The sequence below is a fragment of the Nannospalax galili genome, unplaced genomic scaffold, assembly GCF_000622305.1.
Source record: "Nannospalax galili isolate Female #2095 unplaced genomic scaffold, S.galili_v1.0 scaffold1513, whole genome shotgun sequence".
Classification (NCBI taxonomy): domain Eukaryota; kingdom Metazoa; phylum Chordata; class Mammalia; order Rodentia; family Spalacidae; genus Nannospalax; species Nannospalax galili.
This window is the reverse complement of record NW_008333402.1, coordinates 100563-119605: the sequence shown is the minus strand read 5'-3', so window position 1 is coordinate 119605 and position 19043 is coordinate 100563. Positions and strand designations below refer to the sequence as shown.

Genomic DNA, 19043 nt, shown 5'->3' with positions numbered 1-19043 from the left:
CTGGGCAGGGAGGTTTCAGGATCAAGGCAGAGTTTCTAGGGACTGTAGTAGGTGAGGCAGGGCAAAGGGGGCACAGATGGGCCGGTGATGCTCCACCTGGAATGAATCCCAGGGAGATGTGGTCTACTTAAGGCTTTAGAATGTGGTAGATGTGGAATCCTGGGACTTAGAAAAGCAGGTGGAATCAGAGAGCTGAGCAAACCTGGTGGCCTTCCAAGGGATGGATACCCTAGACATGGGTGCAGAAATTAGTGTGCTTCCTTGTGCTCCTGATGGGTAGAATGATGAATTTAGAACGAAAGGCATCTAGGTGGGGCTTTGACTCACCCCAAAGTGCTTGGCCACTGACTCCAGCATTCCTCTGATCAAACACACACACCCCTTGGAGGCAGAACATTTTTCAAAGCTTTCCCCCACCTGTAAGCATAAGCGAACCAAACACAGTACAACTCTGGCTGGCTCAACGATTAAGAACACTGGTTGTTCTTGCAGAAGACCCAGAGTCAAATGCCAGCACCCACATAACCCCTAACAACTGTCCGTAACTCCAGTCCCAGGGGATCCGATAGCCTCTTCTGACTTCCACGGGCATTGCACGACATGGGTGCACTTATCTATATGCAGGCAACATACGCACACACATAAAATTTAAAAAAAAATAATTTTTTAAAAAAAGTTAAAAGAAAAAAGGTCATTGGTGGTTATTTCCCAAAGCATAGCCTCTGGCTGTCCTGGACAAAGATTACTCAGTGCAGGGCATCAGGGTGTGACTTACAGGACCACCTATCAAAACACACTATGTCCCCAATGCCCAGAACACATAAGGTCTTCAGGGGGACAGCTTAGAGAGGCAATCTACATTTCCTCCAGACTCAACTGTGAGACAGAACTTGAGTGTGGGACCCTATGAAGCAGAGAGGGAAAAGAGAGGGATGCTTTGAAGGAAGAGAAAACTCAATAAAACCCATACCTCTGCCCACTGCCCGGGGGCATCTGGATGTCCCTGTAGGAGACAGGGGTCAGGGGAGACCCCAGACTAAGAAGATAGGAGGTAGTGGTACTGTAGCAGCTGTGGGTAAGCTTGGGGTGAGGTGGATGGCTTGGAAGCAGGACAGGCATTGCCTTGTGGTGGGAGGAAAAAGGGAAGTGAGGCAGAGAATCACAGGAGTGCTCAGCTGGGCTTCTGCTGAGGCCCCTCCACCTCTCCCAGCCCTGGCTAGTGGGCCCCAAATGTATCTACGCTGCTTGACTTTGGATTTGGGTATTTGCTCCCAAATGATGGGTGATAACACAACCCAGGGCCTGGTTACAGACGCTGCCTCATCTGGCAGGCATGGCAGGGTGGTTGTACTTCTGCCCTTGGGGACTAGATGTCAAGGCTTAAAACCTTTCTAGGTGTGGGTTTGGCAACACTGCCAAGTAGGCTCAGAAAATGATGGCTGAGACCAGCGACCAGCAAGATCAACCTGACAAACTTCACACTTTTTATTTTATAAACATCATTTATTTGCATGTGGCCACTCAGTAAATATCAACGGTGATCATTGCAGACAGCTGCCAGACTACAAAATGGGAGATAAATGGTGGCTTTTCAAGATATCAGGGCAATTAGTATGTGACTAGTAAACCATAGTGAAGCCAAGTCCATCTGTCCACTCCCCCCAACCCCTGGATTGGAGAAAAGTTAGATTCATTTAAAGCAAGTAAGTCCCTTTTACATAATAATTTATTTAGGCAGTTGCAAAGCTGTGTCCTGTTGGCCTATTGGGTCAGGAAACTCAGCCATGCAGAGGCCCTTGGCAAAGGGCTGAGACCCTCGCAGATGGGGATAGGATGGAGGGCCTGACTTGCTTTGAAGTCAAGCACTTTGATTTGATGCTTTTGTTTGTGCAACAAGTCCTGGTCTTAGAAAATGGCCCCGATACGCAAATGTCCTTCCAGGATGAATCCTGGGGAGTCCTGTAGAGGAGCTCTACCCAGAGGGCCCCCAAGAAGAGGGGGGCAACAGCTGTGAGCATAGACCCCCGAGGGGTCCTTTCACAGCTCCTACAATGATGTGACAACTGCTTCTTCTCTGTGCTTCTGGGAGGAGCCCAGAGGTAAATCTGTGGATACCATATCCAAATCTCCTTTGCTGAAGTCTTTTCTGCAGGACAAGGAAGCATCTAGTCCTTAGGAGGTTGATCTTGGAGGCCCAACACAGGTACATGGACTCCTGCAGTTCCCGAGTGGCTGACTTCTTCTCTTTCTGACCCCCAACCCCAATCACTTATTCCTCTCACAAATCTACCCTCAGTATTGGTTTTATGTAGATTTTCCTTGGATCCTAACACAGTGGCAGGAGGGGGTGGGATGGAAGAAGAGATGGGCAGTGTACTTGCTCTTGTCCTGGTAGTTAAGCCTCTACGCAGTGTGGTCCAGCATCACCATGGAAACATCACACACATATATTCCTCTCCCCTGTGAACTACTGGGAAGTGATGGGCAGGTGTATCAGAGATGACTATGGGAAGGACAGAGACATTGGGGGAGCAAAGGGACTGGCCACAACTGGAGGAGGAGGGCAGGTCTGGAGCACTGCCTCAGAGCAGAAACGGTATGTGCACGGGTGTTAGCTCTTCACAGAGCCTTTGCAGTTTAAGAAAATAAGATTGAATATTTCCTAAACCTACTGTAGAAGCACCATTGCTGAGGGGAGAAAATCCCTAAATAGATGTGACAGTAGCCAAATTGGAAATTTGAACAGTGAAGGCTTCAAGTTAGTTTTCTAGAAAAGCTGGGTTCCTAGGTCAGGAAATTGTAAGAGGCAGCTATCTTCCTAGGAAAAGGAAAAATAGCTTTTTCATATTCATCATAAGGAGAGAAAGTGTCCAAAGAGAAAGTGTCCAAGTGAGTCTTCTCACACATTCTGGAAAGATGGGCTTCTGACCCCATTGGGTGGCTTGGTGTATCTTCCATTTGTCACCCAGATGGCAAATGGCGAAGCCTGCTTTCGGAGCTAATCACCTGGGCCTTCAGAGAGCATTCACTGGGCATGGCTCCCCAGCACTTCAGTGGTAATAGATGCTGAAGGCGTGCAGGATGTAGAGCAGGGTGGTGATGAAGGCAAAGAACTGGAAGAAGACAGAGTATTAGAGAGGGTCAGCAGGGTCCGCCCTCACTGAAAGGGCTCCAGACCCTGAACCAGCCTTGCTTCCCGTGCCTGGCCTAAGAAGAGAAACCATAGGCCAGGTACTGCCTCCTCTGGGTGTGTCCCCTCCCTGGGCATTGCTAGGGCCCCATTCTCCTGTTGCCCTGTTCCGATTATGATGTCTTCACTTCCATCTGCTGCCTAGACCTCTTCTACCTGCAAGCTGGGACTCCACCATCTGGCCTTAAGGCAGTTCTCCTCCCCCACACTGCCCTGGACCCTGTGTCAGGCTGAGCTCTCTCCTTGGGCTCCCTCTCCCAGGCACATCTCAGTCTGCACGTCTGTGCCCTGGGTACTCCTACAGATGCACTTTCTAGTCCAGAACTCTGCTCTGAGTACCTATTTTTGGGTGTCTCAACTCCCCTCAAGCCCTTAATGGCTCCTGCTGACCTCCTGAAGCCTGTAAGCTCAGTCATCCCTAGGAGCTTCATGTCCTCCAATTATGGATTCCAGAAACCTGAGATCTTTCCCACTCTTTTCCTTCACCTGCCATGGCCAAAGCCAGCCCCAAAGTCTACTGACTTCACTTCCCGGCTAGCTCTTGGCATATCCAGCTCCCTTGTCTCAGCCATCATCATCCCTCCCCAGGACTTCTCAGGGGCCTTAGCTAGTCCCCAACAGGAAAACATGGCCATGATTAAAACTGTGCTTAAAATGACACAATGGTTCTCTTCTCAGGGTGGGGCCATCACCCTTAGCATCCAGGTCAGGTGGCCTCTCCAGCCTCACTGTCCCACTGTCCACTCACCGTCTATTCTTATTCACTCACTCTTCACTCAACAAATAGCCTTTAAGCACCTGCTGTACTTGAAGAATAACCATTGCTACGACAGTGAGCAAGGCATTAAGGAATGCTTGCCCCTAAGCCAGGCGTAATGCCACATGCCTTTAGTTCCAGGGCTCTGGAGACTGAAGCAGGAAAATGGCAAATCTGAGGGTGGCCTGGCTATGTAAGTGAGGATCTGTCACAGATATAAACAGATTGCACCTGTCTCACAGAGGTCACAGGAAGCAGAAAGTGAGCAGGTACTGCACACCTAGTTCAGAGTGGAGCAGGACCCAGGAGAGAGAAGCAGGAATGGTGGAAGCAGGTGCTGGGTGGGGGCTGCTGGAGAGGCTGGCACTTCAGAAAAGGCCAGGAGGCAGGAGCTACCCTGCTGACCTGGGATGTGGGCATCCTTGCCAAGGCTCTGAGTGAGAGAGTATCTGTATACCCAAGGACAGCAGTGGGGAGGCCGTCAGAAGGCCATTTCTGCAATTGTGAGTTTGAGGAAGTCTGAGTACCTTGACAAGAAGGGAAGGAGGCAGGCAGGCTGGAAGGTAGCTGATCAATCTTCTACCTCCCCACAGGGCTACAAGTGCTTGCCTAGTACCCAGTTCTTACTCTGAGGACAGAGTCCCCAGATCAGCCCTTGCCTCTGTCATCTCTGGGTGATCATGTGGGAGCACCAGCCTGACAGAGGTCATGATCTTTCATCCCTCTACTGGTGCCAGGAACTCTGGGAGTCCTGCTTTGGGAGTTTTCCTCAAGGATGCAGGCCAGGCCCCCTAGAGGTGGAGTCTGGTGCTGTGAACTTCTTGCCACACGAGGGCGCTATTCAACTCTGGAGAAAGAGACAGGCATGCTCAGTAGCCTGCAGCCTGGGGCACTACTATCTGGGCATTCTACTCTTTCCACAGATTACTGGGACGCACCTTGCCTTGGCTTCCATTACCCAGTAATGCCATTCCCCATGGACTTGTGTCATTGAAACAAAAGGATATGAAACAGTCAGCTGTGCCCAGAAACTTGGCCTCCATCGCACAGCAACCGGAGCTCTTGTTAGATACCAGTAGGAAAGAGAAACTCATTCGTATTTGCTTAGGGGAAAAAACAAAATTCTAGAGATGGGGGAAACAAGGGTGAGTGGAGAAATGCAAGGCAAGAGATCACTCTTGAAGCTTGGGCATACACACACACCCACACACACACACAGAGTCTCCGTCATCCTCTGTCCTGCAGCTTGAGAGAGTTGTCTAAAATGCCTGAGGCAGCAGCACTGAAGTTAATGTAATAAGTACCCTCAGCCATGGGTGTCTGCACCCCTGCCCGGCAAGGCCCAGCTACTCACTGAGGCTGCAGTGTTGATGTAGTACTTCTTCGAGTCCTCATTCTCAGACACGATCGTGGCATGTGCTTGCAAGACAGCGGCACTCATGTACAGGATTCCAGTGGTTCCATGGTACAGGCTGTCCTGGAGAGCAGAGCAGAGGCCACCATCACCATCACTCAGGTGAGCACTTTCCTCTCTCACTACGCAGCAGGGAGGTTGCTCTTTCTTTGCAATGTTTGAACATGCATGTGTGTACATATATGTGTGTGTACATGTTTGTGTGTGCATCTGTGTGGGTGCATGTCACATGTGTATGTGCAGGCCAGAAGTTGAGCTCTGCCTGCAGAAGTGTCTTCCTCTATTGCTCTCCATCCTTTATTTTTTATTTTTTGGTCTTTTTCAGACAGCGTTTCCTTGTAGCCCTAGCTGGCCTGAAACTCGTTCTGTAGACCAAGCTGGCCTGGATCTCACAGAGATTCCCCTGCCTCTGCCTCCCAGGTGCTAGAATTACACCACATGTGTGCGGCATCTGCAGAAGTCAGAAGAAAACATTGGATTCCCTGGAACTGGAGTTATAGGCAGTTCAAGTCCTCTGATATGGATACTGGGAACTGGCTGGGTCTTCTGCAAGAAGAGCAAATACTCCTAACCACTAAGCCAGCTCTCTAGTTCCTCTCCACTTTATTTTTTGAGACAGGACTAGTTTAGACTAGCTGGCTAGCAAGCCCGGGAATCCTCTTGTCTCCAAGACAAGTGCTGGCATTACAGGTATACAACACTATGCCTGTATTTTTAAAAAAATTTATTTATTATTTTTATTTTATGTGTATGCATGTATTGCCTGCATGTAGATAAGCACACCCATGTCATGCAATGCCCACGGGGGTCAGAGGAGGCTGTCAGATCCCCTGGGACTGGAATTACAGACAGTTGTCAGCTGCCATGTAGGTGCTGGGATTTGAACCCTGGTCTTCTGCAAGAACAACCAGTGTTCTTAACCACTGAACCATCTCTCCAGCCCCCATGCCTGGATTTTTACATGGGTACTGGGGATAAAACTCAGGTCCTCACAGCTGCACAGAAAGCACTGCACCAACCAAGCCATCTCCCCAGCCTCTCTTTGCAGTGTTTCTAATATGACATTTATGCAGCAAACAAGAGTTGATTAAATTTTTTAAAGTAACATATACAATTGTAATAATATCAATGCCAGCTAAATTTTATTGAGTGCCTATTTCATGCCAAGCTCTATGCTGTCTTTCTCATTTGATTCTGCTGTTAGGTAGGTACAACTGTCCTTATTCCTGGTCTCATTTTAAGGAAATGGAGGCTTAGTATTATGACCAATTATAAATGGGTAAGTCAGGACTTGAACAGCAGTCCCTCAGAATGCCTCTGCAGTCTCTCTACTGGACTGCCCACTGTGCATCTAATAAACTACTTCTGCCTTTACCTGTCTTGAATTCTTTCACCACCTGCATATAACTGGTCTCCTAGACATCACCTCGCATGGCATTAAACCTTAGCTTGATGAAGACCCACACTGAGCTAGACATTGTCCCAACAATACACACATGTTCTCTTGTGTAATATTCACAGCTGACTTCACAGACTGCTAGTATGATTTCTAATTTATAGATGAGGAAACTGACACTCAGGTAATGTTGGAGTCAGGTGAATCTGACTCCTAACTTTGGATGTGTGTTTTAAAAAATATTTACATTTATTTATTTATTATTGGGTGGACCATGACACAGCACGTCTATGGTCAGAGGACTTGGGGGAGTGGGTCCTCTCCTTCCACTATGTGGGTTCCAGGGATCAAACTCAGGTTGTCAGGCTCGGCATCAGGTGCTTTTGCCTGCTGAGCCATCCCTCCAGCCCCTGATTCTTGGCACTAAGTTATCAATGCTGTTCTTCAATTCAACAGGAATGTCCTGCAGCAACTAAAAATGGTCATCAGCTCTGGAAGGATTGTGACAACTGGCCAATCTGCATTTTTTAAACCTCTGGGGAAGCATTTAATATAGGAACATTAACCAGTGGGTGGAAAAAGCAGTAAAGAATTGAGGAGGTCAGGCTGACACACTCCCTGAGAGAAGGCCTATTGCTGGTCACATGTGATGAGCCTTGAAGCTGTTATGGAACACTGTAGTCAGACATGCTGACCTCTGCGTTATAGACCATTCAGTGACCAGAGGATCATGCCATATCACACAAGGAAGACACAGCCAGATCCAAAACATGGTCCCTCCCAGAACCCTGACCTAGTTTCTCCAAGAGGTCACTGATAGAGACCAGATCCAGCTAGCCTAACCGAAGATACTAAAGAAATTGAAAGAAGTACAGCACGCAGCCCTTGTAAGGATCTGGATTCAAACAAGCCAACTACAAAAGGAGGTTTGGGAAATAACTGGGAGAACAGGATGTGAGATAGATTTGCTACCTTTGTATAAAGGAGATGAGGTGAGGATGTTGGCATAGGTTTCTGTGCAACCTAAAGTATATGGAATGGGAGGATGGCTTTTTTGATGTTTAAAAGTATTTGAGGATTAGGGCTAAAGAGATGGTTCATTGGTTAAGAGTGCTTACTGCTCTTGCAAAGGACCTGGGTTTGGTTCCCAGTACCCACATCAGGCAGTTCATAAACACCTGTAACTCCAGCTCCAGGGAATCGGACACCATCTTCTGGCCTCTGTAAGCACTGTAGTTTTGTGCACAAATCCATACACAGACACACATACATAATTAAAAATAAAACAGAGGCAGGCGGATCTCTGTGAGTTCAAGGCCAGCCTGGTCTACATAGTGAGTTCCAGGACAGCTGGGACTACAGGGAGACCCTGTCTCAAAAAGACCAAGAAAAAAATATAAATAAAATAAAACAACAAAATCTTTTAAAATTATTCAGGGAAACACACACACACACACACACACACACACACACACACACACACACACACCTAGAAACCAATGCAGCAAAATCTGGACAATGCTGGGTTATGGCTACCTAAGAGTCTCTAGTACAATTATCTGTTTTGTTTTGTTCTTTGAAATGGAGATCTCATCATGGAACCCAAGCTGGCCTCAAACAAGTGGCAACCCTCCCGATTCAACCTCCCAAATGTTGGGATTAGAGCACAATTCAGCACACCTGGCTGAATTCACCACAGTTTCACGTTTTACGTGTTCAACATAGAGCACTTTGAAGTGGTTCACAAGACAATATAATAACATGAAAAATGAATGTTATATTAAGTGAAAATAGCTACTTTACAAACTTGTTCCATGTGATCTGACTGTAGATATATTTTGCATAAAACTGACATGTCAGGTGGAAGGATGAACCTATCAAGGTGATTGCAACGAGCAGACTGAAGTGATTTCTTTTCTCTTGGCAGCATTTTCTTCTATGTTGTTCTAACGATTTATTTTGCCATAAAGAAAATTTAGGAAAACATCAGAATTTTTTTGTATGTGGAAGTCAGAGGAGAGCCTTGGGTGTCGGTTTTCACCTTCTACCTTATTTGGGACAGGGTCTCTATCAGTTGTTTGTCACTGTGTACACCAGGCTAGTTGGCCTGAGAGTTTCCAGAGTTCTCCCTGTCCCCACGTCCCATCTCACCTTGGGAGCACTGGGATCACAGATGAATACTACTATACCTGGCTTTGCGTGGGCTCTGGGGATTCAAACTTGGGTCCTCACACTTGCACAACAAACATTTGACCCACTAAGTCATCTCTCCAGCCCAGATTTTTTTTAAGAGACAAGATCTATGTTGCCCAGGCTAGCCTTGAACACCTAGGCTCAATCTCTCCTTTTGCCTAAGCCTCCTGAGTACCTGGGAAACTATAAGAACATATCACCATCTAAGCCTCAGAATATTCTTAATTTCAGGGAGGTATGTATATTTCTACAGGAAGACAGTAGAGGGAGATACAAGGAAAGGTTTAGTCTTAAGGAGAAATGTTTTCATTTGGCTTAATAATCAACACCCTATAATCAGAAGACTCAGTTCCATAGGGGTCTAGCCAGATGGGGTCTCTCATCCCAGGTCTTTGGTTCTCACTCTCCACCCAGGAAAGCTCACCATCCCAACCCCAGATGTGAGTTCAGGAGGCACCACCCCTCCAGTTCTTACCAGGACTCTCCAGGACTCAAATCGCTTGTAAAATCCTAACACGTAAGACATCAGGAACATGAAGGAGATGAGGAACGAGGTGAGCGAAACGTACAGCACCCATCCTTGCAGCAGGGGGTTGCCTACCTGTGTGGCAGCCACCAGAGTCCAGACCAAGAACCCGAATACCTGTAAGAGGAAAGCACAAAAGAAGGGACTTCATTGATTTGCTGCGGGCAGGGGGAATATACCCCTTTGCAGGGCTTCCTGGCTAGAAGTTCAGCTGAGGGCCAGTGAGATGGCTCAGTGGGTAAAGGTGCTCACTGCCAACCCTGATAATTAGAATTTGACTCCCGGTACTAACATGGTATGGTAGGAGAGAATAGACTCCTGTGAGTTGTCCCCTGACATATATATAAGCACAACACACACACACACACACACACACACACACACACACACACACACACACAATCTAAGAAGAAAAAACCTAACTGGAGACATGCGGAATGAGGAGGGACTGGGACAAGAAGGCTGGCCCCTCTGAGTCATGGTCAAGTCCAATCCTGTTAGAAAACTCAAGGTTGACCAACCTTATAAAAAGAGACACTTTCAGCCAAATTTGTCCACATCTTTTAGCCAAAGCAGTGTTGATATATAGAGCTTTAAAAACTATCTGAATAAGTTGTCACTATTTAAAGAAAGATTTTTCATACGAAAAGTTCCAGATTTAGGGATATTTTGTGAGAAATCTATGACTCAGAGTAGGCCAGAATGAGTTATAATTGTTTCTTTCAGAAGGACCTAGAGTTCTTAGCAAACCTCCTCCTTTCCATCAACCCCACGCTGTCCTATGCATGCTCCCGTTGTTGACTTCTCCTGGAGTAGTCACGTTTCTCTGGCTCCTGTCACTCACTGCAAGACTGTCTGGCCTTGTAGGCACTTAGCTTAGAGCCTTCAAATTGTAGTGGATGATGTTCTGGAATCAGTTACCAGTGGATGATGTGGTTCCAGTTTAATTGCCTCTTAACTCTATCCAGGGATTTGTTATTCCCTTGATGGGGAAACTAACCCTTTCCCTGCTCTCTCTGCGCTCTCCTCTTGTTTGTTTTGAGGCTGGACTTGGCCACGATTGGTGAGCCCAGGGGAGGAATGAAATGTCCAGCAGGTAGAATGCTCACTTGGGCACTTAGAGGAAGAAGGTCCACACAAACAGTGTGTGATTTTGTTGCTGGTTTGTCTTCAGTTTTCTAAGCAGATCTCCCTCCCAATGCTTCCTTGGGATGCCCTGAAGCATCCCTATTTCTCTATCTCCTCAATTTTGTTAGACCCATGCATTGACCAGTGATTTCAAGGACTCATCCCTTTCCCTTTCTCTCTGTGGCCTTCAGCCCACACATGTACTGCCTACTGAATGTCTCTTCTTGGAAATCACCTTGTAAGGGACTGACTCAGCATTTGCAGAGCCCTGAGACTATCTTATTAAGTATAGCACACTATGCACTTCCCTTGCCTCATCCCAGGCCTGGACCTGCCTCTTCAACCTCCTAAAATTCAACAGGTACAAAAATCTGAACTCCTTTGCCACACCCACATTCCTTCAGAACCCACCCTCCTCCACCCCTGTTTATGACTCATCTGGGGGAGAGTTATGAGGTTGTGTGGGGGGATCCAGAGGCTTGAAGATAATGAAAACACTCTGCTTCTTACACCCACACAGTGCCCTGTTGGCACACAGGGAAATGTCTTATGAAGCAATAAAACAATATTGAACAATGAAAAGGAAGAGGCTTGCAAGATGGCCGAAAAGGTGATGCTAGGGAGTTGGGTGGGACCCAAAAATGACACCTGAATTTGTGGTTTGGAGGAATCATATTACAGGTTTCAAAGGTTTCTGTAAAGCTTCAGTAATCAAAAGAACTAAAGTGCAGGTGACTTATTTCTGAAGGGGGCAGTTCATCTCCTTGACAGCTTGTAATCTTGTCTGGTTTTGTTGTCTTTCCATATACATTTTGGAATCACATTGTCAATGTCTAAAATATCTATCTGGCTTGTATTTTTACTGTGTTAAGTCTATAGGCTATTGTAGAGAGAAATGATATCTTCATTATGATGAGTATTCCAGTTCATGAACATAGTATACCTCTTTACTTATTAAGATCTTGTTTGACTTCTTTTTTTTAAAATCAATTTTTGTTTGGTTTAACCTATGATGGCTATACACAATGTGTTGTATCTGTGCCTAAGTATTTCATTTAGAAAGGGCTATTGTAAATAGTATTGATTTTTACAAATTTCATATCCCAATTGTTTATTGAGAGAAGGTAGTGATATCATTGATTTTTAATATGTTGGCATTGTATGATAAAATTTGCTAAACTTATTAATCTCAGGAAAGGAACCTGGAGCCCAGACCATGGAGGATAGCTGCTTACTGACTTACCTGGCGCATGCCTGCTTTCTTATACAACCCAGGACCATACACCTAGGGATAGCACCACCCACAGTGGTGGGCCCTCCTATATCACTCAAGAATCAATAAAATGCCCCATAGACATGACCACAGGCCAGTCCAATGGAGGAAATTCCCCAATTGAGGCTCTCTCCACCCAGGTGTATTAAGTTGACAACTGAAGCTATCCAGTGTAGAGGTTGAGGGGGGTAGTGTACATTATTTGAATGAAGCTGTAATAACATCACCACCACCTCAACATTCACCAGGAACTTCACAATTATTAAGTCTATTCATATAAACAACCTCATTTTATCTGTTGTACAATTCTAATTCCCTTAGGAAGACCAGAGAGCCATCAACTCTACCCAATGCTACATCTAGCTCACCTGTGTCAGGCTCTGGAGTCAACCAGGGTACCTCTGTCCCTCTGCTCTTGTCAGAGCTGAAAAGGCATTCCTGTACCCCTTCTGCCATCAGGGGCTGCCATGGTCATCCACTGCCACGTGCATGTTATTTGTATCTGTGAATTTAATCATCACTACTATCTGTGCTGAGAGGACTGAGGTCTGGGGTCAACAGGCAGTGAAGACATGTGTGAAACTGTCTTCAGAGGCAGATTTCGTACTGAGGGTAGGGGCAGATAGATGCTCCTGCAAGTGCCTGAGGTTAGTCTGCTATAGCCTCAGACAAGCTCTGCTGGGAGAATTAAAACACTCAGTGGGACTCTCATGACCACAGTACTAGAGGGCCTTTGGACCTTTGCCTTCTGAATTCCAGCTAAAGTTTGGGGATCCCTGTTCCCATAATTCACTCTTACATCAGCCCAAGGCCTCCGAGCATTGGGGGAATCCACTCAAATTACATGGAGATCTTTTCGACAGTCCTACGGTTTCATAACTGGTGTTCTGCAGAGGAATTTTGTTTACTTTCTGCTTCCACAGTCCTCTGCTTTCTAAACAGGAGAAGGGACCAGGACCAAGGACCAACTCCAGTGAATCAAAACTCAGTGGCGTTTGGAGTTTCATTGCTATCTCAAATAGTCTAGGCTGGGAACTTTGTTTCAACTTCTTTAAAACGCTCACATTTAACTTTACAGATTCGCCTGGCAGTCTACGCTGCTCTCCCATTTGAACACTCATTTTACATTTTTCAGGAGCAGGAGATATTTTTAGTTGATTTGGGCTGGCTGCTGAAGCAGAAGGATATTTTATTGCGGTTAGACATTTGAAGAACGTGAGCTTTGGTACAGCCTCTGCAGAGACTTTCCTTATGAACAAAAATATATATTCCTCCTGGCTTCAGTCCCCAAAGACTAAACTAAAATTTGAAAGAACCTTTTACAGTAGGATGGGGCTGAACTTTAGAGTGTTTAGAAATTAGGTTAAAAAGTTAGACTGAATCCTGGGCTGGAGAGATGGCTTAGCAGGTAAGAGCATTGACTGTTCTTGCAGAGGACCCAGGTTCAATTCCCAGGACCCACATGGAGCTAGCAACTGTCTCTAACTCCAGTTCCAGGGGATCTGACGCCCTCTTCTGACCTCCATGGGCATCACATGACACAGGTGCACCTACCTACATGCAAGCAATACACCCAGCCACATTAAATAGAAGTAAATTTTTTTTTTTAAAGTTAGAATGAATCCTAACACTTGGAAGTCAAAGATAGCTACCCTGGGCTACACAGCCAGACACCTTATCCTAAAACAAACAAAGCCAAGTAAGCATACAAAAAGCAGAAATGTAAGAATTGGAATACCCACCCCAAGATGGGAGCTGGTTCTGGGGTGTGGAGGTGGAGCCTGGACATGGTATCACTAGATAGTAAGAACACTTCCTCAGGCTTTTGAGCTCAGACCAAGAGGACTCAGCAGTCTCCTGCTAGCCAAACATGGGACTCTTGAAGTTTCAAGTGGGCATAAGAACTTCAAGCACTGGGATCAGCTAAGCTGAAGTCCATGCTTTTAAAAAACCAACTTTGGGGGCTGAAGGGATGGCTGATCAGTTAAGAATACTTGCTGTTCTTTCAGAGGACCTGGATTCAATTCCTGGTACCTTCAACCATCGGTAACTCCAGTTCCAGAGGATCTGACACCTCCTTCTGGCCTCTGCAGGGCAATACACTTACATACAAGCAGGCAAAACACCCATACACATAAAATAAAAATAAATAAGCAAAATATTAAAAAAATTAAAAATCCAACTTTGGTCACATTTGGAGGATGCTTGCTGCTTTTGAAAACTGCTTAATAAAGGAAAAGAATAGAAAACACGACAATGGGGGTAAAGAGCTTCTAAAACACATGGGGTCTGGGAGTGTGGCTCAGTGGTTGAGCATTTGCCTGGCGAGTTCTACACCCTGGGTTCAGTCCCCGGTACTGCAAAACAAAACAAACAACAAAGCCAAAATAGAAATCCAGGAAAGCTGAAGCTAGGACAGGGCTTTGAGTCCTGTTAATTCCTGGAACTCTCTGAGGACTCTGAGACAGTGCCACTGTCAAGGCTGGGCCCCAGAGATGCTGACTGGCATGTAAGGGAGGCTGCATTGCTGGAAGTTCCCAGGATGGTGCCCTGGAACCAGAAACTTTAAGCTGGTTTAGTTGTTTCCACTTTCCCCATTCAGATTGGGGCATCATGTAGCATTGTGCCTCTGGGTTTGAATTCCAACTCTGTCAGAAGGTTAAGTGATCCATCTGAACCTTGACACCACCAGATAGAGGAGGGGATCTCACTGGACCCTGCAACCCAGCTCCTAGGAGGATTTGATGAGTCTTGCTTTGGCACATGGAGGGTATTAGGCAACCATTAACTAAGGCAACTATAATTATTTGAAATGGCACAAAGGACAGAAGGGACATTCTGTAGGATATACAAAGAGAAGTGAATGACCTTGATGGTCTTCTTGAGGAGTGGACAGTTCATTTCTGGGAGCAGGGAATGGGAGACCAATCAGCTAGGTAAATGCAATGTCATTGAAGAGATGTAGACCCTCCTGACAGAGGCAGTGAAAGTTTTTTAATCACCAGGAAAAAATAAACCCAGAGGGCCAGTGAAATGGCTCAGTAGGTAAAGGTGCTTGCTGCCAAGTCTGATGACCTGAATTCTATCCTACACAGTAGAGAGAACTGACTCCTGTAAGTTGTTTGCTAACTGCCACTTGTTACATGTATGCAATACACACATACACATACACCACAATAAATAAATATAGAAAGACATGCCTATATGCATGTACAGTTTTTTTGCCTACAAATTTGAAGATTGGCAGACCCCCCAATGGTCATCTGCAGCCCACAGCTGAAGTCCACAGGCACTCCAGATTAAATAACTGCCACCAACTGCTCTGTTATTTTAGATACTAATTCACAAATTAAATTAAACTGTTTCACTCAGGAATTTCACTTTTAAAAAGTTGTCCTACAAATGGTACACACAAACAAAATAATATACAAAGTTGCTTACTGCATCTTTGTTGATTATAGAAAACAAAGAAATTGACCCAAATGTTTACTGAGAGGGGATCAATTAAAGAAGTTATCCCTGCTACAGCGGAACCCTCTTCAGCTTTCAGAAAGACTAAGAAAACTGTTTACCTCCCCAAATGGAACAAGCCCCCAAAGTTTTTAAAAGCAAGTAGGAGATACCCAGCATGCTACAGCTCATGTGGATAAGGGAGAAAACGTAGGGTTACGCATTTGCAAGTTAACAGATTATTTTTGGACTGAGACCCTTGACCCAGTCAATGCCTTGGCCTCAGAGAGAACTGGTTGACTTGAGGACAGTTTCTCTCTCTCTCTCTCTCTCTCTCTCTCTCTCTCTCTCTCCCTTCTCCTCTTCTCCCCTCTCTTTCTCTCCTTCCCTTTCTTCTCCCCCCTCCCCTGCTCCCTCCCCCTCCTCCTCCTCTTCTTTTTCTTCCCTCTCTCTAATCCTGGTTACATGACTAGCCTAGCCTTGGATCTCGGATTCATCCTCCTGCCTCAGCCTCCTTACGGTGCCGGGATTATAAGAATGCACCATTACACCTGCACAGCTGACTGGGGACAATGTTTTTAATGTGGGACCATGGTCATGTTTAAGGGATCCAAAATGAACTAAAGGCAACCCTGTTTCTTTCTTTTAAAGAAAGAAACAGGGTTGCACAATGGGGCTCCTAAAGCATTCTGGGTAGAATCTGCCCTCCTGGGCAATGTAGCCCAAGTGGACAGGGCAAACAAGGGCTTGGTACAGCACTGAGAGATCCTGAAACAGACACCACCTGAGTTATAGCCCCAGAAGGGTGTAGGAGGTGAGCAGGAGACACTCCTGTCAGATCTGCACAGTCCTGGCTCCAGCCCAGGGGCAGGTTCCATGTGGGGCTAACAAGAGCTGACAGTGGGGAGGAGCCCAGGAGGTGGGGACCCTGGTGGCAGGTTTTTCTGCATAGCTGGGTGGCATTTTGGCATGGTAGGTCTAAATCATTGCCAGCACCACATTCCTTTCCTTACTGCCGGTCTTGATTTTCATGAGGGCTCTGCCCCTCTCACCCTTCCCCAGTACTCAGGTGACCGCAGACCATACCACAAAACCCGGAAAAGTTGATCTGAGAGAAAAAGGCCAAATCGAAAAATGGGCGAGGCCCATAAGGCAGCATGGGGAGCTAGGGCTTCCAGAACCACTGACAGCCTGGGAGGAGTGGACCCCAAAAAGGACCCATTTGGGCATGATCCACAGTGGGAACCCCAATGCCCCAAGGCTCCCTGTGACACGGTGACCCCTCAGATGAAGAAAACTATTGTCCCTTGTGTTCAGACGATAAAGTCCGGGGTCTTGTGAGCATTGTACACCTCTCCTCTTTTTAAACACTGTACTAAAATGTATCGATCCTTGGCCTTTAAGTTAAGATCAAGGATAAAAACTGAACTAAAACCATAAATATTGCCATCTTAACTATTTTTTAAGTGTGCAATTTAGTAGCATTTTCCGCACTCACACCTTATGTAGCCTCACCACTGTCCCGCAGTTAGATGACTGCTTCCATCTAACAAAACACAAACTCTGTTCCCCTGAAACGCTAAATATCTGTTTTCTCCAGTTGCTCCCACTCTGTTTTCTCTGCACATTTGTCTACTCTAGGGAACTCAGGTAAAACAAATCGTATGACATTTGCCCTTCTGTGATTGGCTGATTTCACTTAGCCTATTGTTTTCAAAGTTCATGTTTAGTGTAGGGTCAGAATTTCCTTCCGTTTTGAGACAGACTACTATTCCATTGTGTAAATATGTTCTCCACTTTAAAGTGGTATGAAACTTAGGATTGCTGGGGTTTATCCGAGTGCAGAAGTACTATGCATTCAGTAGAAAGCATACTTTCAGTTCTGTATTTTGAGCTCTTCACAGGCTACTGCTCCTCTGCCTTGCCCCAGGGCAGTGGTGTGAGCCCCAGCTCCCAGCCTGCCTTGAGCTCACTGATGGAGATGACAGACACTCTGCAGGGGGCCACATTGCTAAGCTGGGACCTGCAGTAGGTTCTTGTACTCAGTGCATTTTCAGCTCATGATAGTTTTAGCTTACACCGGGCTGATCAGGACACAAGCCCACCGTAAGTGGAGAGGCATCTGTATTGTGGTTTGCTTATCCTTTCATCTGTGTGGGACTCTTGTGTGGCCTCCACCTTTTGGCTTTTGTGACTAATGCTGCTATACACAAGGGTGTGCAATAGTTCTTCAATGCACATGCTTACAAAGGGGAGAACAAGACGAGACCCATCCCAGGGCTGTGCTTTAGTCCCCATCGGACAGTTCCCCAGCAAAATGCCTAGACAGTGGCAGATCCTTCAAACAGGTACCTGTGTTCCTGCTACTGTGGACTCTGCTTAAGGGTTTGTGCTGTCCAATCAAAATGCTTCAACTACAGGGAGATTTTAATGAAATCAAATAGCAGGAATGATTTTTTAACCTTAATATTTTAAGTTGATTATAAAATAATGTTAGCAGTGAAGGTTTCCAACATGTCCCATTCCTTCGTAGGCACAGTCCTTACACGTAGTTCTGGCGCCCTCCCCTCTCCCCACACTGATGGAGATGGAACTCTGAGCTTTGTGCACCTAGGTAGATGGTTCCACCACATTCCCGGGCCCTCCAGTTTTTAAAAGATATATTTTATTTTTAATTATGTGTATATGTGTGTGCATATGTATGTATGTATCTATCATCTATCTATCTATCTATCTATCTATCTATCATCTATCTATCTATCTATCTATCTATCTATCTATCTATCTATCTATCTATCTATGTATCATCTATGTGTGTGTATGAGTGTAGGTGCCTGAGGAGGCCAGAAGAGGGCATTGAATCCCCTGGTGCTAGAGTTACAGACAATTGTGAGCTGCCCAATGTGGGTGCTGGGAACCAAACTGGTCCTCTGCTGACCCATTTCTCCAGTCCCCCTCTTACCCCATTTTGGAGTCTTGCAATGTAGTCTAAGCTGGCCTCAAACTCTCAGTCCTCCTGCCTCTGCCTCCCTAGTGCCAGGATTCCAGGAGTTTGCCACCACACTGAGCACAGCTGGCTCTTGTCATCTGAAGTTGTGAATTCTCAGCAGATACTGAACCACTGTCCCAAGCAAACACATCATGACATAATCATGCTTTATGTGTTTCTATTTAAAGACACCTTATCTATTATAATACAAACTGTTGATCTCAATGCTGAACATGTGGCCAACATCACTGTAACCCTACTTATCACGCACATGCATTTGCTCCATAAGGCATATCTGCACTGAAGAACATTGAGTGTCACCTCAGCACTATGCTCAGGGAACATTTTATTTTAATTCATTTCAAAACAAAGTCTCACTATGTAGTCCAGGCTAGCCTTGAACTCATGATCCTCCTGTCTCAGCTTCCTCCTTCTCAGTTCTGGAATTAACAGGTGTGCACTGCTGTGCGTAGTTATTTATGTGAGTTTTAAACAGCCAGGCATGCACTAAAGTACAAAAGTATGAATGATGTGGCACTAAGCAGATCTGAGGGACTTTTGTTTACAGTACGGGAGCTGAAATGAGGAGACAGTGAGGCCTTGTTTAACCTGCCAGGAGCATGTATACCAGGTAATTCAGCGTTTTTACCACCATCCACACCCTTGAAAGTCTTAGAAAGCTTACATTTTAGCAAGTATATGAGTCTGTAGATGGGGAATAGAGGGA

At 45.9% G+C, this 19043-nt stretch overlaps 1 protein-coding gene across 1 annotated transcript in view; it reads right to left on the bottom strand.

Annotated features, from left to right (window-relative positions):
- Positions 1 to 1488: 1488 nt before the first annotated feature.
- The window catches only part of Mall (mal, T cell differentiation protein like), a 28226-nt gene continuing 10671 nt past the window's right edge, over positions 1489 to 19043 (bottom strand). The window contains exons 2-4 of the mRNA XM_008828176.3: positions 9426 to 9593; positions 5302 to 5424; positions 1489 to 3113 (exon numbers count right to left, since the gene is read on the bottom strand). Coding sequence (XP_008826398.1) covers positions 3051 to 3113; positions 5302 to 5424; positions 9426 to 9593 — 354 coding nt within the window. The 3' untranslated portion in view covers positions 1489 to 3050. The remainder of the gene's footprint in view (positions 3114 to 5301; positions 5425 to 9425; positions 9594 to 19043) is intronic.